Source organism: Tupaia chinensis, unplaced genomic scaffold (genome assembly GCF_000334495.1).
Source record: "Tupaia chinensis unplaced genomic scaffold, TupChi_1.0 Scaffold000164_1, whole genome shotgun sequence".
Classification (NCBI taxonomy): Eukaryota; Metazoa; Chordata; class Mammalia; order Scandentia; family Tupaiidae; genus Tupaia; species Tupaia belangeri.
The window spans coordinates 650,144-676,402 of record NW_006159638.1 but is presented as its reverse complement, the minus strand read 5'-3'; the positions used below and the strand labels follow the sequence as shown (position 1 = coordinate 676,402).

The following is a 26,259-nucleotide window of genomic DNA, read 5'->3' as shown; positions in this document are numbered from 1 at the left end:
CTGTATTTTCTTGTTTTATGTTTTTTTTTTTTTAAGAGAGATTTTTCCTATAGGGTATGTGTGCTCACCAGAGAGAAACAGAGATAGAAAGGAAGAAATCACACACATAACCCCCTCCCCCCAGGAAGGATAGCCACGCTCAACCCCTTCTCCTCCATTCTCATCCTTCTCTCATGATTTTGGGTACACAAACACACATGCCCAGCATGAGTTTCAAGTCTCAAGGTCTGGGCCTCAAACCGTGGTTGGCCATGTAGGAGTCCAGTGATGTACCTATTATGCCTTCTGTTGCTCCTAAGGTATCACTGTTTTATTTCTTACAGTGTTGAATACTGATGAGATACTATACATATGGAAAACTTACATATTGAAATAGCAATTATATATATATATACACCCATATATCTCTGTCTTTATACATACACACACACACACACACACACACACACACACACACACATATATATATATATATATATATATATACTTTTCTAAAGAAATATAGAAATCTTCTGGTATTAAGTAAAACAAAACAAAACAAAAACAAAAACAAACTTTAAAGCCTTTAACTCTAAATCATGACTTGCACTCCCAATGCTACAAAATGAATAGATAAACTAGGCCAAATACAAATTAGTAGCTGGTAGAGTCTATAGCAAATTCCCTGCTTAAAGTTATGAACATTTAAAATATAGTGAAACCTTACAGGCCAAGCAAAACATATCTGCATGTCTCATGTGCAACATCTGCTACATATGAGCAGAACACAGAATATGAAAGAAAAAACACAGGAATACCAAAGCATGAGGCAGCTAAATGAGAATTGATTGGATCATAGGAATTGAGTTACAGACTGAGGTTCAAGGGCAAGTCTTATAATATTACTGAATCCTAACCAGTATAAACAAACTCCTATTCCTCTCTTCTGACATGGTTTCATTGCTGTCACAGCATAATAAAGCATTAAGAGCACTTTTAGGATATGACTAGACTCAGTCTTCAGTTGGTTTCCTTACATGTAAAATGGAAATAATAGTAACTATAGCATAGAGTTGTTGTGATATTAAGAGAGCAATGACAAAGTCTTAGCAGAGATCTTTTCATGTTGTGTTAAATAAATGGTATGTATTACCATCATTTTCATCATTACCATTGGAAAGAACCACTTTCTCACTCATTTTCTGAGTTTCTCCTTAGTATATATTGAAGATAGAAATTAAGTTTCAGAACTATATGAGAAGACCCCTTAAAGAGGCCTTCCTGGCAGGGAAAATGTAATATTCTATTCTTTCACTCAAATCATTTCAACAAACACAAACCCAAACAGAGAAGTTTCCCCCCTCCCTCTCTGTGGGAGTTATCAATAAACTCAAACAGCCTCTTTTCCTTAAAATTACAAAATGTATTAGGCAAACTAGTCAGACTCCATCCACATATAGCTATTATACTTACACCAAATAGGCTATTGCCTCCTAAAATGATATTCATAGAAATGTTGCAAGAATTTGGTTTAGTTAGAAATAATATTGACAAAACCAGATGGTAGCACAGCAATGCTGATTTATGTGGGAAGGCTCTGAGTTCATGTCTGGAGACCTGTCTGAGCAGAATGGGCACATGTGTGTCCGCAACAGGGCTAACTAAAGCAGGGGGTAGATGGTTCGTAAGGACCCTGTTCCTCTGATTCTCTCTCTCTTGTGCATGGAAGTAATAAACTTAAAAAATTGACCTGGTTGAACATCTTCTCAGTGTGTGACACTATGCTCAGTTTGGAAATGTGACACAAAGGAACAGTTTCCATTCTTCAAAACCCGACTTGCCCAGACTTAGGGGGAGACAAAAATCTAAACAGATCCTGTCACAACAAATGCAAATAAGTGTCTATGTTCCCCAATGTCTGATGTGTGTCTTTTCCTCTAACTCCTTTTGTTGAACTCTTCTAGCTACTATAGAAAAGTAGAAGTTAAGACATGTACTGTGAAAAGCCTGAAGACAGATGTATGCCTCTTCTTCAGTCTATTTTATCGCTACATTCTCTAGGATGCATTCCACTTAAATTTTTGACTTACTTGAAATCATTTGAAGGTTGCTATGTGTATACACACACACACACACACACACACACACACACATACACATATATATATTCAAGTATATATACATGCATACCCAACTAGATTGAGGTAGCCCTCTGAGAAGAGGGCTGTGTAGTTACTTCAAATATCTAATATTCTACCATTCCACCATTCTTGTGTCTAATCTCTCCTATCTTTCATATTTGCCTCTTCCTTTCATTTCCACTGTCACCAGTGAAACTCTGCTTATCATTATTTCTCATCCAGATTACTGCAACAACTGCTTCGCCTATTTATGGACTTCTCCTTCAAACTGATCCTTAACTAGATGCTGGTTAATCTATCCATCATGCAGCTCCAGACTTGTAATTTCAACCTCAAACATTCTCGGTACTTCTTTCTTGCTTATAGAACAAAGTCTAAACTACCTTAGTTTAGTATCCACTTATTTCTGTGCTCTTGTTTCTTTTTCTCTACAGTCCTTTCCCATTTGTCTGCTTCACACACTACATATATTTATATATCCCACACATTAAAATGAAACTGTTCATAGTTTCTATGTTTTTTTAAACATTCTGATTTTTATTTTATTAATGTCTTCCTTTAATCTAGGATGCTCTTCAAATTCTAGACATTCTTCAGGACCATGGTTAAATATCACCTCTTCTACAAAATTGTCTCTAAACTCCTCAAAAGTAATTAGTGATCTTCTAAATTTACAGATTATTTTCACTGTATCTTTAAAGAACTTTTAATTTATGACTTAGACTTTATTTGGATTAACGCTTTTTCCCCATAGCGTGTGAGGTTCCTGGAAAGTAAAGTTTATGGCAGTTTCACTTTGCAGCCCTACTCTGCCAAGCATGATGGCTTTAAATATGGTAAATGTACAAAGATTTGTTAAGTGAATGGCTGAATAGAATAATTAATTAATATTTAGTAGCTTCATAATTGTGGAGCTTATAAAGGATATATATATATATATAAACCTTACTGACAATCATGAAATGAAAGTTATTGATGTGAAATAATCTGACTTGCTTCAATATTAGATCAATGGTTGCCCAACTATTCTCTACCATACCTTTGAGGTTCCACCTTTGGGGTCTCCCTCCTTAGCAGTAGGAAATGGTAACTGAACAAGTTCACTTTCCCATACTCAGTATTCAATCAAACCTGCTTCATTTTATACATGGGTCTTCCATACAAGACTGCTTAGAGAAAGGTTTCACCATTAAAAACAATTGTTGAAATCCCTTGAGGTCCTACCACTAGAACAATCTGATTCTATATTTGTTTCACGTTTCTATTTCATAGGGAAACCTCTTCACATGATAACTATGTAAATAGCTGCTATGATTTGACTGAATTTAATAATACAAACATATCAAAAGTAAATAATTTCATTTCACATCTCTAATACCTGACTATGACATTCTTTAATAGTCATTGAGCTCAATCCTTAATCTACTCTTACTGACCTTGGAACTAGTTAGCTGGTGTATCTTACAGATATGACTATGTTTTTCTGCATACATTTGAAAAATCCCTGAGAAGCAGTTATACAGATTTTTATTACAAGATGTTAACAGCAAAACTTTCTATCATTCAGGCCTGTCCCCTTACCCACAGTTAGTCTGTAATAAATCTAAATGTAACTTCCTTGAAATCTATCTTAGACTCCTAATCAGTTATACAATCCTAACTTCATTATTCAGGAAAAAAAAAATACCTGTTCAAGTCACGATGTATAATTGGCTGTGTCAGGTTGTGCAGGTACTCCATACCTTTGGCAACATCTACTGCAATAATTAATTTAGACTGCAAATCAAGAATCCTAGGATTTAAAAATAGATTTAATAGAGAAGAAATGGAAAAAAACAATATCATATCTTTCTAAAAGAAATCAAATTGTGGGAGTGATTTATAATTTCAGCCCTTTTCTCTTTATTAAGGTTAAGCCAATATGTCAACAAATTTGGCAAATAGTTTTTCTACATCAGAAAATGCTTAATTATGGATTAACTCAGATATAATTTTAAAATTATACTTCACTTTATAATTTATTTGTAAAATTATACTTAATTATTTGTAATAATGTAAAAATAGAATCTAGTTTAATCAATAAATGAAACTACATTCTAATTATTGTATGAACAGATCTAGGAAGTAAACTCCAATTAGACTTGTGTAAGACCATTCTTTTTTAAAACTTTCTTTTATAAATACTGTGACCACTGGTAATTCTTTTATTCTGAGCTTACATATATTTGCTTTATCAGTATGTCACATTTAGCCAAATTATTATAAGGTTCAGATGTCAATTTAAATTCTGTGAGCCTTTTACCTTCAATTGAATTCATGTTAAGATAGCACAGAAGGATTTATATTCATTCAAACACAATTATTAGATGTAAATAATTAGCCATCTTTAAAATGCCATACTTGTTGGCACTCATAGGTTTCAGAAGGTGAAGGCTCATCCAATCAGCCTCTGAGTATTGCAAGGAAAACTCCATTAATATGTCCAAGAATAAATCAGAACAAGAGACCCATACCTCTTCTGCTCATGGAGAAGAGAGAAGAGAGAACCCCCTGATATATACTGAGTGACAATAGCAAACTGGCTGGGATCATTCAAGCAAGCGCCCACAAACTGAATTACACAGGGATGATTGAGCTGGCAGAGAATGGACACCTCTCGACAAAACATATCCACATCTGACTTGGAGCAGTAGGTGTTGGCTCGGTATCTGGAAATGGCAGCAACAGGAAATCCTTAGTCAACAGATGGATCCAAGCAAGGGACTTGCCATACATATGCTTGTCAAAGGTCACCACTCCACTTGGATACTACATTTTTTTCTTAATTTGCTTGCTTACCGTTTTATAGCCACTATTTTATTTCTGCATCGTCCTTTATATACTTTCCCGAAAGAACCTACAATGTTTAAAAGAAAAAATTAAACATATACTATATTGAGTACATGAGACTAAAGCAGACCTATGTTTTCTTAGGTTACCTGAGCCAATAATCTCATGGAATTCAATTTCTGAGAGCTGAAGATGGAAATGTGCAGGCAATCCAGCCCTTAGGAGGAGAACATCTGCCTTTTCTGCAAACAGGAATTGTCTTTTTAATGTTGCATATATGGATGTACACACACTCATATGTACACTTAACTGAAACATTATTCCTTAGTAACATCTAATTTTCCAACTACAGTTGACTACTTAGAGATACTAAAAACCTTATCACACATGATCCCTGTCCCCAGCATTAAAAGCATGTGAGTTATCTCTATAGGTTATTTCACCTTCATTATCAGGGCTAAGATTTTATTCCAGATTTGATCACCAACCAGTTTGCCTGCATGACACAGCAACCCTACAGTACAGTACATGTCACATCATGATAAAGATTCCTATCTGGTCAATCCTTTATCCTATTCCAATAAGCTTATACTAATATTTAGAAATTAAGCCTCAAAGGGATGTCAGTTAAATGACATAAAATAAGCACAAGGATCATTCTGAGAAAATATCCAAAACAACAAAAAATAATTTTAAAAGACTTAATTCCAGTTAGCCATAAATTTACAGTTGAATCACGGTTTTTGTTTTGTTTTTTTCCTTTCTTGGTCCAATGGTATTAATTTCTGTGTGTAATATACATTAAAAATGTTCCCAAATTGTTACTTATTTAGGATATTTTGAAAAATAATTGTTTTTCTAAGGTAAACCTATTCCCCTTTCTTCTTAAAGAAATATTTATATTTGCAAATTATACTTTATTTAAAAAAGTCTAAACAGCATTATGAAAATTTGATCTTTAATGCTATGTGAAAAATTCACTGCTATCATGTTTTTATGAACTGAAAGGGCAGAAAGGGAGGGGTGTATTGTTTTGGACTTGCTCTAGGCCCAGCCTATCAGACCAATAGGGAGTCAACGTGCTAAAATGTTATATAATTAAACTAAAACTCCCAAGCTGGTAGATTCCAAAATAGATCAGTTTTTCCTGAAAATAGGAGATACCAGTCCAACTGAGTCAGTGTTAAAAGGACATAAAACTTAGGTACATCTATGGCTTCCTTGGGAATGTACACCTGAAATAGCTCAAGATGCTACCTAAACTCATTGGACTTTTTTGTTTTGTGGAAATCCTTACTTTCCAAACACATTTCATCTTTACATTCTCTGTCTCCACATTTTGCTTAAGATTAAGCAAAGTGAGTAGGTGACCAGGAGGACATTTTGCTCCCCTTACTACAGAATTTAATCATTCGCAGCTGTAGAAAAATTCTTGCTACTGCACTCCTCCCATTCATGACTTTTGACTTTAAAATCATCCTGAAATCTGTAGAATCTTGGTAACATTATCTGGAATGACCTGGATTTTGTAGCGTGTGGGTGAGTGTCCTAAACCTGACCCAAATACAATTTTTTGCTTCACTAATTATGAACTAAGTTTAATTATGGAAAACAGTAATTGGTTGATAATATTAATTATGCTTGTAAAATAGTTATTGTTTGTAAAATGTAAAACAAAGTTAAAAGTTTTATTTGGGATAACAGATATTCTTAGTAATAAAATTTAACAATTGTCAAATATTATAAGTACCTTTTGTCATGCTTTTAATTTTCCCCAAAGGTGATGGAACAGACACATAGGAGCCATCTAGAAATCAAATTATAATACAGAATTGAAAGTAGTAATCATCATTTTCAACATAAAAGCTAAACATTATAAAAAAGCAGTTTACAAAACAAGTAAAACTATAGCATAAGGCCCAAATCTTTCTCTGAATACTGAAACTGTACTGCAGGTGTTTATTTAGAAAGTGTATTAAAGATTTTTTAAAAATCCAAGTTGTAGCAGATAGCAGATTTAATTCGTGTCTGGATATAAGTATTCTCTGACCTATCTTAATGGATTACTGAAATGGAAAACGACCACTCTCAGCTTATTCAGACCTTCTTAGTCATGCACAAGCCTCATAAATGCTCAGTCCAGGGAATGTTAAAGTTGAAGGAACTGCAGATTGATGGGTTAGAAAATAGCCTAAATGAAGGCTTCTTTATGTCCAGCCTCAGCCAGATATAAGTTTTCTTAAGATGAAGCTAATCTGACATAGGGTATGCCCTCCTCCCTAGTTACAGAATGACAGTAACAGAAACACAGGTTTACCTTAGGTACAATATTTCACAACAAATGAAAACTGAAAAAGGAAGGGCTTACCTCCCCCAGGCTGAGAATATTCATTATAGGGCAATTCATCCTGTGGTCTCTTATAATGCTTTAGGAGTGTGACAATTGCATCATGTCCTTTATGAAAAGACAAAAAGAGCAAAGGATCTTAAGTTTTGTTTGATATATTCAGCCCATCTCCTAATCCCCTCCCCCAGCAAAAAAAAAAAAAAAAGAAATTGTGGTAGCTTGCAATATATCTTAAGAAATATGATATTACAATAGGAATATAATACTAGGTCACTGGAAAAGTCGTGATGCACTTTTGCATGGAATAGTTTCACTAATTCTTTCATTCAAAATAATTTGTAAGGATTCTGCCCTAAGAGAGACACTATATTAGGTATTATGGTGGGTACTGGGAATATAATGAACAAGATGACTATGGTCCTTCCCTTAGGCTTACAATTTAAGGTTGAATAAATAATTACAAAAATGATGAGAATTTCTAAATGTAGAAATACCAGTTGCTATGAAAGTACATAATAAGGGCATGACTAAAAGGGCAAAAAGCACATCTGGTAGCCAGGAGAGAGGGGTACATTTGTAGTGACTGAGTACTATGTTTGACTGGCAACTGCAGTATAATATGGTACTAAGAGGGACCAGCAGTTGGTGTAATGGCTATGTTGCTGGACTCCCATGTAGTTGACCGCAGTTTGAATCCCAGAAATGGTGGCTTAAACTCATGCTGGGTGCGTGTGCATGTGTGCCCAAGATTCCAAGAGGAGAATGGAGGTGATGGGATTGTGGAGTGGCTATACCCCCGGGAGGTGATTTCTCACTTTCTGTCTCCCTGTCTCTCTCTGTCTTTCTGGTGCATGCACATGCCCTATAGCAAAAATCTCTCCAAAAAAATAAATAAGGTACTAAAATTATTTACATAGGTATTTTTGTGACAGAGACAACTGACTTTCCACAGGTATTTTTTTTTTAATTTTTAAATTTTTATTATCATCATAATCTTGTTTATATTACATTGAATTGCATATAACTTTACAGTGTATTACATTGCTTTTTCAAAAGGGATTGCCATGTATGTCAGTCAATAACCCCTCTTTTCACCCAGCCATTTTGTCACTGGCAATGGCTGCTCATTCAAGGTCATTTTCCTATCCACCTTGCATTCGGCTGTGGCCCTGTGACATAGTCTACTGAGAGAATATTAGGAAAAGTGCTGTCATCTCCAGGTCTGTGATGACAGGTGAGCTTTGTCCATTCTCACCATCTCCTGGTGAGAAGGGATTGTGGCATGGCCATCTCCCCTGTGGGGTGATTTCTCTCTTTCTGTCTATCTCTCTCTGTCTTTCTGGAGAGCGCACATGCTTTATAGCAAAAACCTCTCCAAGAAAAAGAAAACTCTAAAGACCTTGTCAAAAGACTTATGAAATGCAGCAGAACTCATTGTAACACTGGCAAACTTTAGGAATTTAAAAAGCGTAGTGCTTATCCGTCACTGAAGATTCATAGTTACCAGTGGTTTAGCATATACCTAGCTAATGTGTAGAATATATGCTCAGAGATGTGTTTGCTTATCAAATCCTCCTTTCAAAAAAGAATTTAAATCAGTAGTGCATGCAAGATTTTGAAATGGAAAAATTACGGTGTTACTAGCCCTAAAAGCTTTTCCAAAGTAACATCCTGAGACCAGATTCTTCAAGGAAAAGAAAAAAATAAAAATGCCTGGTGATTACTATTGCTAAACCTTGTGGCAAAGCTTAAATCTAATAGTTAATAGATAGCACCTATTTTCTTATCTATGGTTTATTATCTATAGTTATTCATGACTGGTGGACTTCTGATTTTCTGATTTTTCTCAAATCAAGCACATACATTATAATGAAATAATAGGGAAGAAGCAGACCCATTAACACTCTTCTTTGGGGCTCTGATGTGCTCACAATCAAGAATCCTTAAGACCTGAATGCCATTAGCCAACAGGCAAATTTCTAAGGGAAGAGCTTAATAGGCAGAGGGCATAAATAATGTAAAAGTCCCAAGAAGGAAGCAAACAAGACGTGTTCAAGAAATGACAGGAAGCCATATGGCTGGAGCACCATGAACAATGATGAATAGGGTACCAGACTTGGTGGGAGAGGCAGATAAATGCATATGATGGGGTGATTTCTCAAACTTCTTAGTGTATAAAAGAATCACTTGGTGTGCAAGTTAAAACAGAGGTTCCTAAACCTTATCCCCAGAGATTCTGACTGAAAAGGTCTATGGTAGGGCCTGAGCATTGCTTTTCTAACAAGGTCCCAGGTGATGCTGATCAGCAGTTCACACTCTGAGTACTACTGATGTAGTTTTAAAAGTTAGGATAAAAAGTATGGATTACAGTGTAGATGAGATGGGTAACCATTAGAATATTTTAATTAGTGGAACAACATGGTTCCTTTTACTTTTTAAAAAGATCCTCATCTACACATTGGAAATGATGATTTTAGAAACAGTATGTCCTTATAAGATTGTTATAAAGCTTAGGTTAATAATGTATGTAATATAACAAAGAGTTGTATGTAACTCACAAATGTGTCTTTTGCGTTTTCTCACTGCTCTTTTTCTTTTTCTTTTTTTGAGAGATTTTTGCTACAGGGTGCATGTGCTCACCAGAAAGAGAGAGAGAGAAAGTGAGAAATCACCATTCTCACTCCCTTGGGAGGTATGGCATGTTGCAATCCCTTCTCCTCGCTTCTCCTGGGATTTTGGGCATGCACACACTCACGCCTGGCATGTTTCAAGTCATCAGGTCTGAGACTCAGACCACAGTTGGCTATGTGGGAATCCAGTGTCTTAGCCACTATTCCACCTGATGGCCCCCTCACTGCTTTATTACATTTTTTTTTTTTGAGAGGTTTTTGCTAGAGGGCACGTGCACTCCCCAGAAAGACAGAGTAAGAGAGATAGAAAGCGAGAAATCACTCCCCATGTGGGGATGGCCATGCTGCAATCCCTTATCCTCCATTCTCCTCTTGGGATCCTAGGCACGCACGCACACGTGCCTGGCATGAGTTTAAGCCACCGGGTCCAGGACTCGAACCACGCTCGGCTACATGGGAGTTCAGCCACATAGCCATTACACTAACTGCTGGTCCCCCTCACTGCTTTCTTGATCTACATTTTTGACTTTCAAATTATACATAACTTGGAAAGTCCATTTTGGAATTTCAGATAAATCTTCTAAATATCAATGTATTCATTCTCTGTTGCTGCACAATAGTTCTGGAGGTCAGAAGTGGTTCTCTGTGGGTTCAATCGTTAATGCTCTAGGGAGTATCAGTTTACTTGCCCTTTTTAACTTTCAGATGCCAAGCCCATACGCTGGCTCATGGCCCCCTTCCTGTGGCTTCAAAGCCAGCAACGATGCCTGAGTCTTCACATCAGATCACTCTGATCTCCATTCTACCTCTCTTTTCCACATCTAAGAACTTCTGTCATTACAGTGGGCCCACTGGGATAATCAGGACAATCTCCTCTCTTCAGGTCATCTAATTAACGATCATAATTCCCCTTTGTATGTAAGGCAGTGTACTCACAGGCTCAGGGGAATAGGACCTGGACGTATCGGGGGTAGAGGGCATCATTCTGCCCACTGTACCCAGCTTAATGAAGATTTCAGTATGCTTGTTTGTGTGTTGGTGCTGCCTTCTGCTGAAGATCTCTCTTTCTTCTTTTGGTGGCTGTTTTTAGACTTAGGATAGCAGTATTATACCAAAAAAATTTCTTTGGAGTTAAAATACCCCAGTCATCTGTCTCTTGCTAGAGTCTTTTTGTCTGCCCCCCTCCACACAGTCTGACCCCATTTTAATAGACTTGCAGTGCTTTTGGAATTTTTCTTTAATTTGGTCCTAAAGTGTTAGGAGCAGGAAAAAAGAAAACCAAAGTTTTGTTTTGACTTTTTTTACTTGTGTTTTTCTAGGAGAGACTCCTTTGGGGAAAGAAAACAACCCAAACCCCTAGCATTTACTCGAGCACAACAAAGTTTAATTCACATAACCCACCTCCCCGCCTGTCTTAGCTTCTCTGCCGAATTGACTTTGGCTGACAAGCCAGAGGGCCTCATGCTTTCCCCAGCGAAGCAGAAAGCTGCATCCTGAATCCTGAACGCCTGTGTGAGTCAGTGATCACACCCTTGATGTTACCTTTCATTTCAACAGCTCTCTTGGCTCCACTTGCTCTGAGCAGTTTTAATTTCCTGCCAGCATAGTGGCACAATTTGCTGGCATTTTCTTTGGGATGCTTTTCATCAAGAGCCTAATGAGTGCCTGGGTTCTGGCTGATGATAAGCATGAGGCTGCCAGGGAAATGCCAAGAGGCCCCCTCAGCTCTGGAAGGCATCTCCGCCTGATTTCCCACCTCCTGTTAACTGTGGGCTAAGGCACCCACGTGTAGGAAATTCTCCACTTCTAGAACTGCTCTGACAAGCCACTAAAGTGTATGCAAGAAACCTGAAAACAGCTAAGGACAGCCCCCTGTGCTGGGCAACAAGGAGTTTAGCGTACAAATACCTGATGGACTAAATGGACTTGTTAAGCCAAGCTCCTGATAATAGATACAACCAGATAACCAAAGCACACTAATGGAACCCATCCAGAGATAATCAAACCTCCACTAATTAAATAAAATGTTTTCCTATATCGAAGAATTTGCTATCTACATCCAAGTATTTTACCCAAATAAGAGGTTGCGATCCTATTAGCTTAATGAAGTTATAATCATCATTTGTACTTTCGGAGCAGTATTCACTGGAGTATCTGAGGGGTTTGGCAAATGTGATTCTCCTTTCAGCTTGAAGTCTCTTTCATTTCCTGTTCCCTACGCTTTCAGTCCTGGATCTTTTTCCAAAATACTATATTTCCTTTCAGTTTTTTATCTTTTTGTTTTCCATTATTCCTTACATTTTATGTGATCCAGCCCCCTCCCCACCAATCCTTTTGGCTTTCAACTTTTTGAACACTTATTTTAAAAATCTAGGTTTTTGTTTAAGATGAAGATTTTATTAATTCAATTCAAAACGCTATCACAGAGATAGTTTAGTATTGTACAGCATGGTTTTGCACACAATACAGTCTTCTTAATTATTTGACAAAAAGTACAGTTTTCATTGGTTGTTAGGAAAGTCATGACATATTTTTCTATATTTCTCTGTGCAAAAAATGCATCATGACTCCCAACAATCCAATATTTCCCTATAAGGCTATCTTTCTGTTCCCCACCATTCCGACTTAGAAATAATGAACGCTGATTTTCATCTTTTGCTATGGTAACTATTTAAAAACTAAATCTGGAGACTGATGGTAAGTGACACCAGAACTATGATATTCTCTCTGACTCTGTGACTCTCAGGCTCCTTGAGTCCAAGGCTAAACAGAGAACATGGAATTTTGGTCTTTATTATTGAAGCCAAGAAATTCTTATTGACTTTTTATGTCCCACATGCCTGGTCATCAAAGAAGTAAATGGACCTTGCTTTATACCAACACAAAGGATAGAACTTTCACAGCAATGACATATATGAGACTTTGCCTAATATTTGAATACCTACCCTTCTCATCATGCAAAAACTTTCCAGAAGCATGAAGACAATGAGATCAGAGGGTGGATTTTATTTTATTTTATATTATTATTATTATTATTTTTTTTGCCAGAGAATGTGTGCAGTCACCAGAGAGAAAGAAAATACAGAGAGAGAGAGAAAGCCCCTCCCATTGAGATGTGGTTATGCCACAATCCCTTTCCTTCATTTCCTCATCCTGTCAGGATTTCAGGCATACAAACACACAGGTGTGACATGTTTTTCAAGCTGCTGGGGCCAGAACTTGAACTGCAGTTAGCCATATGGGATTACTATGCTCAATTTCATATAGTATCCTTGAACTTTTTATTCACCATTTCATTTCTTTTTAAATTTTGTTCATAAAACTCATTGTTATCTGATACTTTTTAGTTTTATTTCTTGTGACTTTTCGCTTTCAGATAGAAATGCAAACTTTCTAAACATTGGAAGATATAGTCTGTCTTTCTGTTCTACTTTGGTTCCTAATATGTGTCACATATTAGGTTAGCAATAATTTATTGTTGAATGAATAAATAGTACTAGATATGAGAGAGTATTGAAATATAAATGTTCTTTACTCTTAAATAAGTGCTGCCAAACAAAAAAAATTAATTACATAAATGTTCAACCAAATTTTATTTAGCTAACTTCTAGGAAGAAAATGTAGAGAATGCTGTGTATATACATAATGGCAATACCCTACAATTGTCTAGAGTGTTCAGAGAAGAATGCCTTGAGGAATTATCTTTTAGTATAATCTTGAAAGATGAGGATGAATTGATTAAATAAAATTCAAGAAGAACAGCATGCTAGCCAGAGGAAAAATGCTTGCAGTCCCAATGCAAAGAAAGAAGAGCTTTGGAGCATTTTAAAAATTCTTCTTCCCATTTATTTTAATATTAGCATTGTGTAGTAATATGAAAACTATAACATATATATAAATAGCTAAGGAAAAAAACAGAATAGTGGCAATTAGTATTCTTGAGAATATCAACTAACCAGATGTCATTTAGTAGAACATGGAATAGAATATATGTCTAAAATATTTCTATTTCATTTCAACAAGTATGTATTATGCATCTATTGGGAGTCATTCAATGAACTCAAAGTTTTCAGAAGATGCAGATTAATACCCACATGTTTTGTCTCAAGAAGTATACAATTTTGGGGTAAGGATCCTGCTGCTGTGTATAATAACTGTGTCCTGCTGGGGACAGGACTTCCAAAAGGCAAGTAACTATGTCTAGGAGGGTCTCAGGAACCAAAGGGAGCACACATCTCTTATTAAAATTGAAGGTGTTTATGCCTGAGATGAAATGAAATTATATTTAGGCAAGAAGTGTACTTTTGTGTAAAAAGCAAAACCAACACAGTGACTCCTCGTGACAAACCAAATAAAGCCAGAGTAATCTAGAAAAGTTACTCATGCCCATGCAAAAAATGGCATGGTTTGCACCAACTTCCAAAGTAACCTTCTTTCTAAGGCCATTGAGCACAGAATCCATGGGGTATTGTACCCCCTGGAAGATTTTAAATAATAAAAAGTAAGTAAAAATGGATATGTGAAAATTATAAAGAATGTGTAGGTTAGGCGGGGATGTCAGGGAAGACTCTGGAAAAGAGGATCCATAAACTGAGTCTTGGAAAATTAGTGGGGACCAAAATTTTAGAGCATGGAGTTGGGTGGAAAGGAAGGGGAAGGTGCAGAGGCAGAAAAAGACTGCATGGCAAAAGGCTTGAAAACATGAAATAACATGGTATGTGTAGGGATAAGCAAGCAGTTTACATTACTATTCTGTGACTAGACACTGCCTCTCAGTGTTATTTTGTCGAGCTGATGAGTTAGAGTATGTGAAATGTTTAGAACACAGCACTGAGTGAACACTGAGTGAATGTTGGTGAATGTGATGATGGTGATGGCCTTCAGGATCACTGTGAAAGAATGTGAAAGAATGCTGGATATGAGGTTTGAGAGGCAGGACCTACACAGGCATGGAGGTCTTTGTATGCTGTGATAACAAGCTTGGGCTTCTTTCTGTAGGGATGGCATTCGTGTGGAAAATTTTAAACTGGAGAATGAGTGGCCTTATCAGAATCTTAAATACATCTCTCAGACTCCACTTGGAAAATTAATTCAAAAGACACTGAAAGGAAAAAAAAAAGTTCTGAGTCAACTGAACTGAATCAAGAGAAACAAGATAGGGTTCTGAACTGAAACTGTAATGGCAAAAATAAAGGATAGATTCAAAAGATATTTATGAAGTAAAAGGGAACTTTTTGATTGAATGGATATGGGTTGGGGAAGGGAGAAATTGTGGAAGAAAAAGAAGTCAAATGTCATTCCAGATTTATGATTTAGGTGACAAAGTGGATGGTAATATCACTAAAAGATGGAGTGAATAAGGGATATACAGGAGGAAAAACAACTGATGAGCACAAGAACTATGGTAAGTTCAACTTTGAACTTGAATATGACACTTTTCTCAGATGAACAAGTAAAGGAATCTAGCACTCAGCTGATGTGGTCATGGTCACACATTTTTTGACATTTCCACTCAACTATGGGAAGACCCCTACTGACAAAAGAGACTAACAAATTTGTGCTTAAGTTTAAAAATATTATTTTATATACTTGAAGCAACTATGAACATTAGAATAATGGTTTTAAATTACTTTCATAAAATTTGATTGATTTTCAAAACTCCCTTGATTTTGCTTCAGTCCTGGAGTTTTAAATTTAATGGTACAACTTGAGCCATAGACAAGAAATAGCAATAAAAAAAAAAAAAACAATGCACACTTTTATATATGCCACATTTGTCCAGTGCTGTTTGGCAGAAAGGTAAACCATTCATTAGAGGGTTTATAGAAGATGTCCATGGGAACCAGCAGTTAGCGTAATGGCTATGTCGCTGGACTCCCACATAGTCGACCGCGGTTTGCGTCCCAGACCCGGTTGCTTAAAACTCACGCCGGGCGCGTGTGCATGCGTGCCCAAGATCCCGAGAGGAGAATGGAGGAGAAGGGATTGCGGCATGACCATCCCCCCTGGGGGGTGATTTCTCGCTTTCTGTCTCTGTCTCTCTCTGTCTGTCTGGCGAGTGCACGCACCCTATAGCGAAAACCTCTCCAAAAAGAGAAAAAAAAAGATGTCTATTATCCTAATATTTCATTATTTGTTACTATGCTCTAAAGCATGTAGTAAATTAGGAATGGCCATGGACTTTGGGAGTTAGAAGGACTTTGTAGAACCTCTGCTCTGAACTTAATACCTATCATCATTTTCATCAAGAATCTGCTATGTCTAAAAAAAAAAAAATAAATAAGAATCTGCTATGTCTCAAACATTTACATCTTATCTTTAACAGTTATCAGAGTTTTATAATGTGATTGTTAATATCTGCATTTTAAATTTTAGAATAAGAATAACTTGTCCAAGATCATTAAGTAACAAAGACAAAATCTGGCTTAGCTCTTTCTGATTTTAGAGTGTGGTGGTTAGAGCTTGAACTCTGCAATTAGACATGCCTCTGTTTAATACCAGCTCTCTATTTAACTGTGGTGTGATTAGTGTGACTTAACAGCTCAATGTCTCAAACTCTTTATTTGATAGAGAAAGATAGTATCAACTTAAATAGTTAATTTGATAATTGAATTAAATGTATGTGCATATATTAAGTGTTTAATGAATATAAACTTTTATCTACTATCCATGTTAAGTATATGGCTTCTTGTGTAGTTATTACATTTCAAACATATTTTTGTGCATTATCTCCTTTTAATAATAAACCCATTATAATTACAGTTGGTGCTATTTTTTCTATTTTAATTTTCAAATTCGTGATAGACTATATACATGCATATGTGCAAGAGAGAGCAACACACTCTGCAGGTGTTGGTTATGCCGCAGTCCCCTTTTTCCAGTCCTTCAGTCTACCAGGATCCTGGGCCCAGGTACCTGGTGTGTTTTTCAGGCCAGCCAGGCTGGGGACTTCAAATATAACCAGCATGTGGCTTCCAGCTCTATAGTCTAGCAGTCTACTAACTGTGCCAGAGAGGCTGGGGCTTATTTATTTTTTAAAATGGAGAGTAACTAAACACATAGATAGATAAACAATATACCAAAAATTCACACATGAATTTTGAAATACCACCTCAATTTTTTGTTTACCTTCCCTTCTACTGCACCCCCCACCTATTCTAGCACACTAAACCGGGTTCAATAAACTAAGTAACTAAATTCCACATAGGGTAAGAATTCAACATAGAAAAAGTCTGCGAGTTTATAATCTATTGGTGAAAAGTTATCAAATAATTTAATAAATCCATCTCTTACTTCTGCTCCCCCATCACCATCTCTCAGTTATTTTTACTGGCTAAAAAACTGTAGAAACTCAGGACTGTAAGATTTCATTACTCTTAGAGAATACACTATAGTACACTTACTATAAATAATTCACACCATACTACAGCTGTCAAAAGGAATGAACTAAGTATATATCATGGTACAGGAGCCTTGATTTTTATTGTTTTTGCTCACTTACTCACTAATTCTCCACCTCCAGCTCCCTGTCACTGTGAATTAGAGTGTTTCAGCTGTATACAAATATTGTATTCTGGGTAATTAGATATCGGAATAGGAGCCTCTGTAAATTACTTTAACTGGTGTCAGTACTGAAGCAAATAAGAAGTTTTTAGTTCTGTCTCTAGTTTGAGTTATTTTCTGACCCTAAACAGCCTGACATAAAGAAGTACTTTTCTTTGTCAAAGGCAGCCTTTTCAAATCTAACTGCCAGACACACTATTGAGCTATGTGTTCAATTCTAATTGGCTGAGATCTTTTCAATTCGGCAGTTTCATCTTTAATGCAATGGATGTAAGATTATGTGCAGGTCTTTTCAATGGGCTTTCCATACTGGTGATTAGGGCAGAGGATTTGAACATAAGCAGGCTCCTGGCTATTTCTTTTGGCCAATTTAAATTGATTCATACAAGTCCTTTGTACCCCAGGGAAAGGGCAAAACTAATCCAAGTGAGTGAGACAGCTATTGCTACACTTTCAGATGGAATAGTGGGAAAGAAGAGAAAGGGGAAAATCTGGGGAAGGAAACATCCTAAATACTGTAAATTTGGAGTTCTAAGCAGTCTAGTAAAGAAATATTGAAACTTAACCAGTACGTTTCTGTGTAAAATCAAGGTCACACACACAAAAAAATTATGTTTAAGATTGATTTTGATCTCTTTAGATTAAAAAGGCTATGCAAATTGAAAACATTCTTCACATCTGACCCCACAGGGGATTATGGTGAGTAAACTCTTCTCTGAAAATTTCCAGAAGAAAGTAGATAGTGCTTCCAGAACTCCAAAGCAAACCCGAAAGTGCTATATCAGAATAAAAGAAAGGTAAGCTAACATACATGGTAGTTGGGTCAGGCGAAAACTTTAGCTTAGAACCATACAAGCAGAGTCAGATGCTGCTGAGAAAGCCTCTAGTTTTCTGTTAAGAGGGTAGACTAGGAAGAGCTACTCAACATGGACATATACAAAAGTGCTCCTTTCCGAATAACTAGACCCTGGGTTGTGAAGCTCCCTTCTGTTTCTCTCTCCTGGGATAGAATACAATACATGCTGAACCACGAGGGGGCCATTCTACATGATCTCTATTCTAAAATGAGGGAATGCAAAGTAGAGTTTTAGTACTTCCTCAACTTCATTTCCCAATTGCTTAGGAAATTCCTTAATATGCCATATCAACTAATTTAAGGACTCCCTCTCCACAGGAAAAAGAAAAGCATATCTTTATTTGAAGAAAATCAGAACTGTACTCTGTTGACAATATTAACAAGGCCATTTCAATCCTCTCTGAACACATAAAAACAATGCGACATTTCTCTACAAAGGGAAAATGACAATACTTTCATTTCATTGGTTTGATTTGCTTGCCCTAGAACATATGCAAAACATCCATCTGTCTTCTGGGTACTAACATTCAATTTATTAAAATTCATAGTAACAATGAAACTCCACACTGATGCCTGGCACATTAGTTGAGCAAACAAGGGTGACAGATACGGCATATGTTGCAGAGACCAGTGGGCAAGTCCTCTAAGCTAAAGGATTTTTGTTGTTGTCTGGTAAGACATCTTAGAAGCTTACACAATGATTCATTGTTTTATAAAGTGCGGAACTCCACAAGAAGAAAAAAAAAAAAAAAGAAAGAAAAGCCAGTTTTCCACTATCATTCTCAATCAACCAAAAACAAACAAAGCCAAACCCTGTGAGGAGATAGCTGCAACAGCAATTTCTAAGCTGCCTTCCGGAAGACTAATGCTTTGTAAACAGTCTTGCTCTGAAACTCACATTTCTTGAGAGACATTGTCTGAGAATCACTTGAATAAATGTAATATGTTGAGTAAGTAGAATTTAGTAAGGCCTCCTGAGGCTTCAAAATATTTAAGATTTTCCAACTGACTAACAAATATAGAGCTACCTAGAATTTTTAAAATACAAAGTTAGAAGACATTTATATTTAACAAATATGCATCCACATATTCATCAAAATACATGTACTCATGTATGTGAATGTTCATAACATGTATTTTTCTTTTTATTTTTTCTTGTCTTATTTATTTATTTATTTATTTATTTTGAAGTTTTTACCATAGGGTGCATGTGCTTACCAGAGTGAGAGACAGAGGGAAAGTGAGAATTCATCCCCTGGAGAGAAGGCCACACTGCAATCCCTTCTCCTCTATTTTCTTCTCAGGATTTTGGGCCTGCATGCACATGTGCCTGGCATGAGTTTCAAGTCATGGGTCTAGGACTCAAACTGGAGTCAGTCATATGGGAGTTCCATACCTTAACCAGCACACCACCTGCTGGCCCCCATAATATAGTATTCTTAATTACCATGAATTGAAAATTATCTGAATGCCCACGAACAGTAGAATGAATATGTTGTGGTACAGTCAGAAAACATACTACACAACGATAACAAATAATCTACAGCAACCTGCCACAGTAAAGATGACTCTGACAAGTTATTGACTAAGAGAAGCCAGACATAAAGAAGTACATACTGTAACATTTCATTTATATAAAGTACAGAAAGAGGCAAAACTTGACTATGCCACCAAAAAGAAAGTGGTACCCTTCCTGGAGGAGTGATTGAAAGAGAATATGGGGCTTTGAGGGTACTGGTTATGTTCAGTTTCTTCATCTGGATACTAGGTAGGTTCAATTTGTGAAAACTCATGGGACTGTGCAGTTAAACATGTGCAAAGGCATGAGTATTTATATAATATGCAAATAAAAAGTAAAAAAAAAAGTCAGGCCTTTATCAAACTCATTACTTATTATTCCACATCTGTTTACTTATCTCTATTAAAGTAACTTTCGTATTGTTTTCACTGGCAGTCTTCAGACTTGTACATTTTTCCTTCTCTTTGTCTGTGTTTTTACAACAGTTCCCCATTTTTATCCATCAAACTCCATCTTTCTTTTTCACTGCTGGACTTTCATATCCCATTTCACAAAGAAACCCTTTTATATCAACTTAATAGGATAAGAAATATTTCAGCTTAGTAAATGTACTTTTCAGTATGGTCTTCCAGGATTCTAGCATCAAAAAAGATAGATATTTTTCTTTATAACTTTAAATATCCTAAAATGACAATGCATTTTTCAAACATTAAAACTTCAATAAATATGTGTCCTGGACCAGACAGTCACACAATAATAGCACACCACTCTACAATGCTGGACCCACATGGGAAGATCAAGGTGGGGGACCCAAGGCCTCCTATATGCATGCTGTTGGCACACACATATTTGTGATGCAGACTGATGGTGGATCATGGCATCAAGATGCTGTTGGGGATGCCTCTCTTTTTTTCGCTCTCTGAAGATATAAGTAAATAAGCTTTATAAAAATTATTTTACAGTATTCACTTATAACTCTATAATTTCAGTGAGAATGCATACTGCTGCATATCACCTGAAACATCTAAAGTCCTAGAGTCGAGTGTGTGTGTATGTAGAGCTTATTTGTAAGACACAATTACAAACATGGTATTTCATCATCTGATTGTCTCCAGCTACCTAGCCCTTGAAAAGAGAAATTTGTTATCATTTTTATTTCTAAACTATTACTAGTACTGCTGCTATCATTAAAATATTAATTATTACTAGGTACTTACTTTGTATCAGTTGCATATATTATGTCCACTGTTATAATCTTGAAACATAGGAGTTGCTATTATCCTTACTTTTCAGATGAAGAAACTAGAGTTCAACAAGATTAACTCACTTGCACAAGGTCAAAGAACATGGGTTAATTTAAACCCATGTGTTCTAACGCTGAAGTCCAACATTTCACCACTTTGAGCTCAAGTTAGTTTGTACCTAAGCATTAATCATTGTTTTTTTTTTATACTTTTCTAACAGGTAATGTCTGCAGGGTTAGATTTGAGAAATCTTCCTTTTTCTTTCTCCTTGTATTTATTTCTTGTTTTAAAAATATAGAGCCACATTAAAATTCTCCTGCAAGAGATAAAGACTAATTCTATGTCTACTTACTATCATTACCACTCACAATTTTATTTCTATGCTACCAGAAATAATATAACCCATTCCTTTTCAAAATGCCAATACTCAGAATGCCTTCAGCTCATCTGCTTTCTTTAATGATGGTCTGTTGGACTCTTTGATCTAAGTCCCAAGAGACACGAGCACAATCTACAGAGGAAAAGGGAGTGTACATGTCATATAAGCAAAGGAATTATTAATGCATTGACATAATCTATGCACAGAGTTCAATGTATCACTACAGAGATGCCATGATTAAAAATATACCTTTTTCATAAGCCCACATCAAACATGTCTGCTCATCCTTTTCACCACTAGACCTGCTGGGATCACAAGCTACTAGATTCATATCAGCTCCATTATCCAGTAAGAACTGAACCAGGCGAATGTGACCGTGGTAGCAAGCAGAGTGTAATCCTGCATTAGAAAAGAATTGAAAGAACAAATGGGAAAAATGAAAAAAGTGCCCAATTTTCAAAAGATGGTCATTGCCATATAGTAGCATTGTTTCCAGAGATATAAACTAGCTATTTATTTCTTTGATAAAGAATTAATTTTGTTATTGAGCAAATAAGACAATACTTCAAGCAAAAGAAGCTTTCTATAATATTTTAGTTACTCTTCCATATAGATGGTCTTTTGCTCAATATAATTACTTTTTATTTTTTAGATTTATTTCATTTTATTTATCATTATTATTATTTTTTAATTTGTTAAAGGGGACATGCACTCACCAGAGAGAGAGAGAGAGAGAGAGAGAGAGAGAAGGAAAATGAGAAAGCAAGTCACCAGGTCCAGGACTCAAAACCACTGTTGGCCATTGGGCATTCAGTGCCTTAACCACCATGCCACCTGCTGACCATACTCAGTATGATTTCTAATATCTCTCTATCTACTGTAATTACCAAGAACAAGTATTAGTGTCTTCACAGAAGTAAAGAAACAAAGACACCAAGCAGGTATTTTCCTTGTGGTGGTATGCAGTCAGTCTCTGGAGTAGGCCATAAGAGGATGTATTTCCTATAGATAATTTAATACAATAATGAAACAGATCAAAAGTCAGTCTGTCTTTTATTATTACCATTCACCATCAATTCTAGATGTGTCAATTGACATAATACTCCTCCTCATTAGACTGTTTGATCCACTCCCAATGTTCCCTTTTTCCTTGGTACACTACTGTCCAGCATTGAGAAGTTTCTGGAACTAGTGACGTCCTTGCCCCAGTCTTACCTGTGTGGCCATCCCTTCCTTGGTGGTTGATGTTTACAATATTCTGATCAAGAAGGAACTTAACCAGGTCAATACTCTTGCCATAAGTACAAGCACTGCAAAAATACAAAATAAGGAAACTAGAAGCCTTTCTTTTTTGTTGGTGTTTTGTTTTGTTATCTTGTTTTGCCAAAGGGCATGTGTGCTTGCCAGAGAGACAGAAAGACAGAAAGTGAGAAATCACCCTCTCAGGGGTATAGATAGCCATACCAGAATCCCTTTTCCTAGAGTCTATTCTGGAGATTTGGGACACACACACACACACACACCCACACACACACACACACACACACACACACACACAGCTTGAGTTTCAAGCCTCCCAGTCTGGTACTCGCACCATGGTGGGCCATGTGGGAGGCCAGCATCATAACCATTATGCAGCTCCTGGTCCCTAGAAGCCCTTATGTGCTGAATTATGTGTCTCTCAGTCCTCCAATTTGTAGGTTGAAGCTTTAACCTCTATAATCTCATAGTGTGACTGTGTTTAGGGACAGTGTTGTTAAAAAGATAAGGTAAAATTTTGTTATTAGGGTAACTCATCATCTTATATGACTGGTGTCCTTATAGAAAGAAGAGATCAGGACACAAGTGACACAGACAAGAGATGACCATAAAGCCAGGAAGAGACGCCTTAGAGAAAACAAACTTTGCTCAAACCTTGATCTTGGACTTCCGGCTTCTAGAACTATGAGACAATAAGTTTCTGTTATTTAAACCACACAAGCTGTGGCATATTATTTATGGCCACCCTAGAAAACAAATGTAGCCCTAATTACCTCTCCTTTTCTGGATGCTGCTGTGTAAGTAAAAGTGCCATAGACAAAGAGAAGGGATAAAAAGGAAAAAAGGGAGGAGATTGAAAAAAAAAAAGAATAAATACAGCTTATCAATGGTAAATAAAAATGTGTATGCATAGGTAAACAATTCTAAAGGTTTTTACAGCTGTACTTTTAACAAATGAGTTGTGTAAAATATCTAGTATTTTTAGTCAAGTGTTCCTATAATATTAGTTCTTTTTCATAAAACATGAAAAAATATTTAAGAGTTCCATAAATTTTTAAACTCTAGGACCTAGGAGCTATTCTACAGGATAACTGAAGCAGGAATTCAGGAGGTTCCTGAATTTGGATCACAGTCTGAAATGATTCCAAGGAAAATGATCCACTGTTTCCTTGGAGATTTCTTCAAGGAGATGGTAAGATGTTGAAGCTGTCAATTTACTAAGGGGACATTGAAGTGGAGTCAGAATTCAGAGCTCTTGTACATACTAGCAAGAGCACCTCAGACAAGCTCTTTGACCTTTTTGCATTTTAGTTTTTCCACCTATATACCTAGATAGCACCTTCTCTCTATGCCAGACTGTTGCTGAAATTTTACATGAATTCATGGTTATGGAATCAGATTGCAAACAGAAGACTGTTCATTACCAGCTCTTTCTAGTTAGATTTTTTTTTGGAAAAATTAATATATATCAGGGCTCAGAGGGAGTAGTATTTATACAGATCTATGTTATTAGTAGATTTATTAAAGTGCTTTATACAGATTTTGATTACTATTGTTTATTGGGAAAGCTAACATGAATAAAGAAAAAGATTTTGTATAAGATAAATTACACTCTGTAATGACTCTTAGAATTTATTTTTGACTAGTAATTCTCAAAAAGTTTTTTTCCAATAGTTACTCTGCTACCTCTTCTTTTGTCACTTGTTTATTAGCAAGACTCTACTTCCAAACCTGGAGAGCTATGATATAAGTCATGGCTGACTGCAAGGAGCTAGCATGGGCAGAGCCTTATCTAAATTATAGCTAAAGGAAAAGTGTAGGGATTTGACTCTAAAATAAGAAGTAGTTCACTGGATTTTACTATTTTCTCTTCCTGGGATGGCCTTGTCCAAGTCAGTTTTCAAAAATAAAATACCATTTACTCATCATCCAGCTTAACTGTTACTCCCTCGATGATATCTTTTTCATGAATCAAAGGCAGAATTCATTGCTCTTTGCTTCCTTGTCATTTTAGTTATAGCACTTTTCACATCGTGCTATGGCCATGGATTCCCCTGTTTACCTAGATACCTTACAATAGAGTTCCTTTAAGGAGGGAAGGCGTCCTGCCATTTTTTATAGAATTACTTATTTGATTTTATTTGTTACTATTTTAATTTGCTATAGGGCAAGTGCACTCACCAGAGAGAGACAAAAAGACAAAGAGAGAGAGAAAGTGAGAAGGCAAGCTGCCAGGTCTAAGACTCAAACCATGGTCAACCATGTGAGAGTCCAACTCCTTAACCACCACACCACCTGCTGGCCCTAGCATCCTGTCATCTTAATGTCACTACCAGCATCAATACAAGAAAGTCCTTAACTTTTTCTTGAATAACCGAATGAATAAAAGCCACCATCTCAATGCACTATATCACCATTAATTATTTGTATTATAAATAGGACCCATAACATTCCATGTATAATAATTTATTGTTTAAATAGATCCATTGTTTATTTTCAAAGCAACTATTTACAGAAAACAAGTTCTGAATACATATATATATATTTATATACACACATATATATATATATATATATATATACACACACACACACACACACACATATGTATATATGTATATGTGTGTATATAAATATATATACACACACATATATATGAAAATAACAAATGTGTTGAGTGCTTTCTATGTACAACTCACTGCAATTTGCATGTAGAAATATTTACATTCACAGTGAATACCTCATGTAAAAGGAGTTTCTCTTAAAAACACATCCTTAAGAATAAATATAATACAATATTAATCTGTTATTACTTGTTGCCACAGGTTTATACAAATGTTAAACAATTGGGCACATCTTTTTAACTCGTTTCTTAAATTTTCTCATGTTGACAACCTTTTGAAGGTGACAGTCACACCCTGGTTACAGTTGGCTCCAACTGATGCACACACAGTAGCAAAAAGATTTGAAAACTAGCCTGAGATGTCAGCTGTAGCAGGCATTATCTTACAGGGAAGGAGGATTCCAGTAACCTGGACATGTAAGTCTGCCAGTTGTCCCCTCCAGGGACAGAGTTCACTGATGCGCTTTGTCTGAGGCCATGATCTGAAGAGTTCTCGCATCTGTTCCATTATTGAGAGTGCAGAGAACAGACCAAGTATTTTTGTACTAGAATGTGAAAACATATAAAAAGCAGGCATTTGCTACATTATCTTCTCTTCATAAAAAAACATTGCCAAGTTACTTAGCTTCCTTGAGCCTCAATTTTCTCATCTGTAAGTAAGAGATAATAAATCCAACTTCATAAAATGGTTATGAGGATTGGATGAGGTAATGGATGCAAATCATCTCACTACTCTGTAAATGGCAGTTTTCTTCACCTCCTTTTTGGCTGACCTTTGTGGCTGATTTAAAAAAAACCTAGAAATTCATGTGAAATTTGGCAGGTTGTTGCTTGATGTAGAAGCACAAGTTTAATTTTAGTTCAAGGTGATAAATGGAGTCTCCTGATT

At 36.2% G+C, this 26,259-nt stretch overlaps 1 protein-coding gene across 1 annotated transcript in view; it reads right to left on the bottom strand.

The window, feature by feature from the left end:
• TNNI3K (TNNI3 interacting kinase) overlaps positions 1–26,259 on the bottom strand; it is a 341,139-nt gene that overhangs the window by 187,458 nt on the left and 127,422 nt on the right. Inside the window, exons 10-17 of the mRNA XM_006146037.2 lie at positions 22,703–22,797; positions 21,737–21,886; positions 7,318–7,404; positions 6,700–6,756; positions 5,099–5,191; positions 4,959–5,016; positions 4,634–4,828; positions 3,808–3,912 (exon numbers count right to left, since the gene is read on the bottom strand). Coding sequence (XP_006146099.1) covers positions 3,808–3,912; positions 4,634–4,828; positions 4,959–5,016; positions 5,099–5,191; positions 6,700–6,756; positions 7,318–7,404; positions 21,737–21,886; positions 22,703–22,797 — 840 coding nt within the window. The remainder of the gene's footprint in view (positions 1–3,807; positions 3,913–4,633; positions 4,829–4,958; positions 5,017–5,098; positions 5,192–6,699; positions 6,757–7,317; positions 7,405–21,736; positions 21,887–22,702; positions 22,798–26,259) is intronic.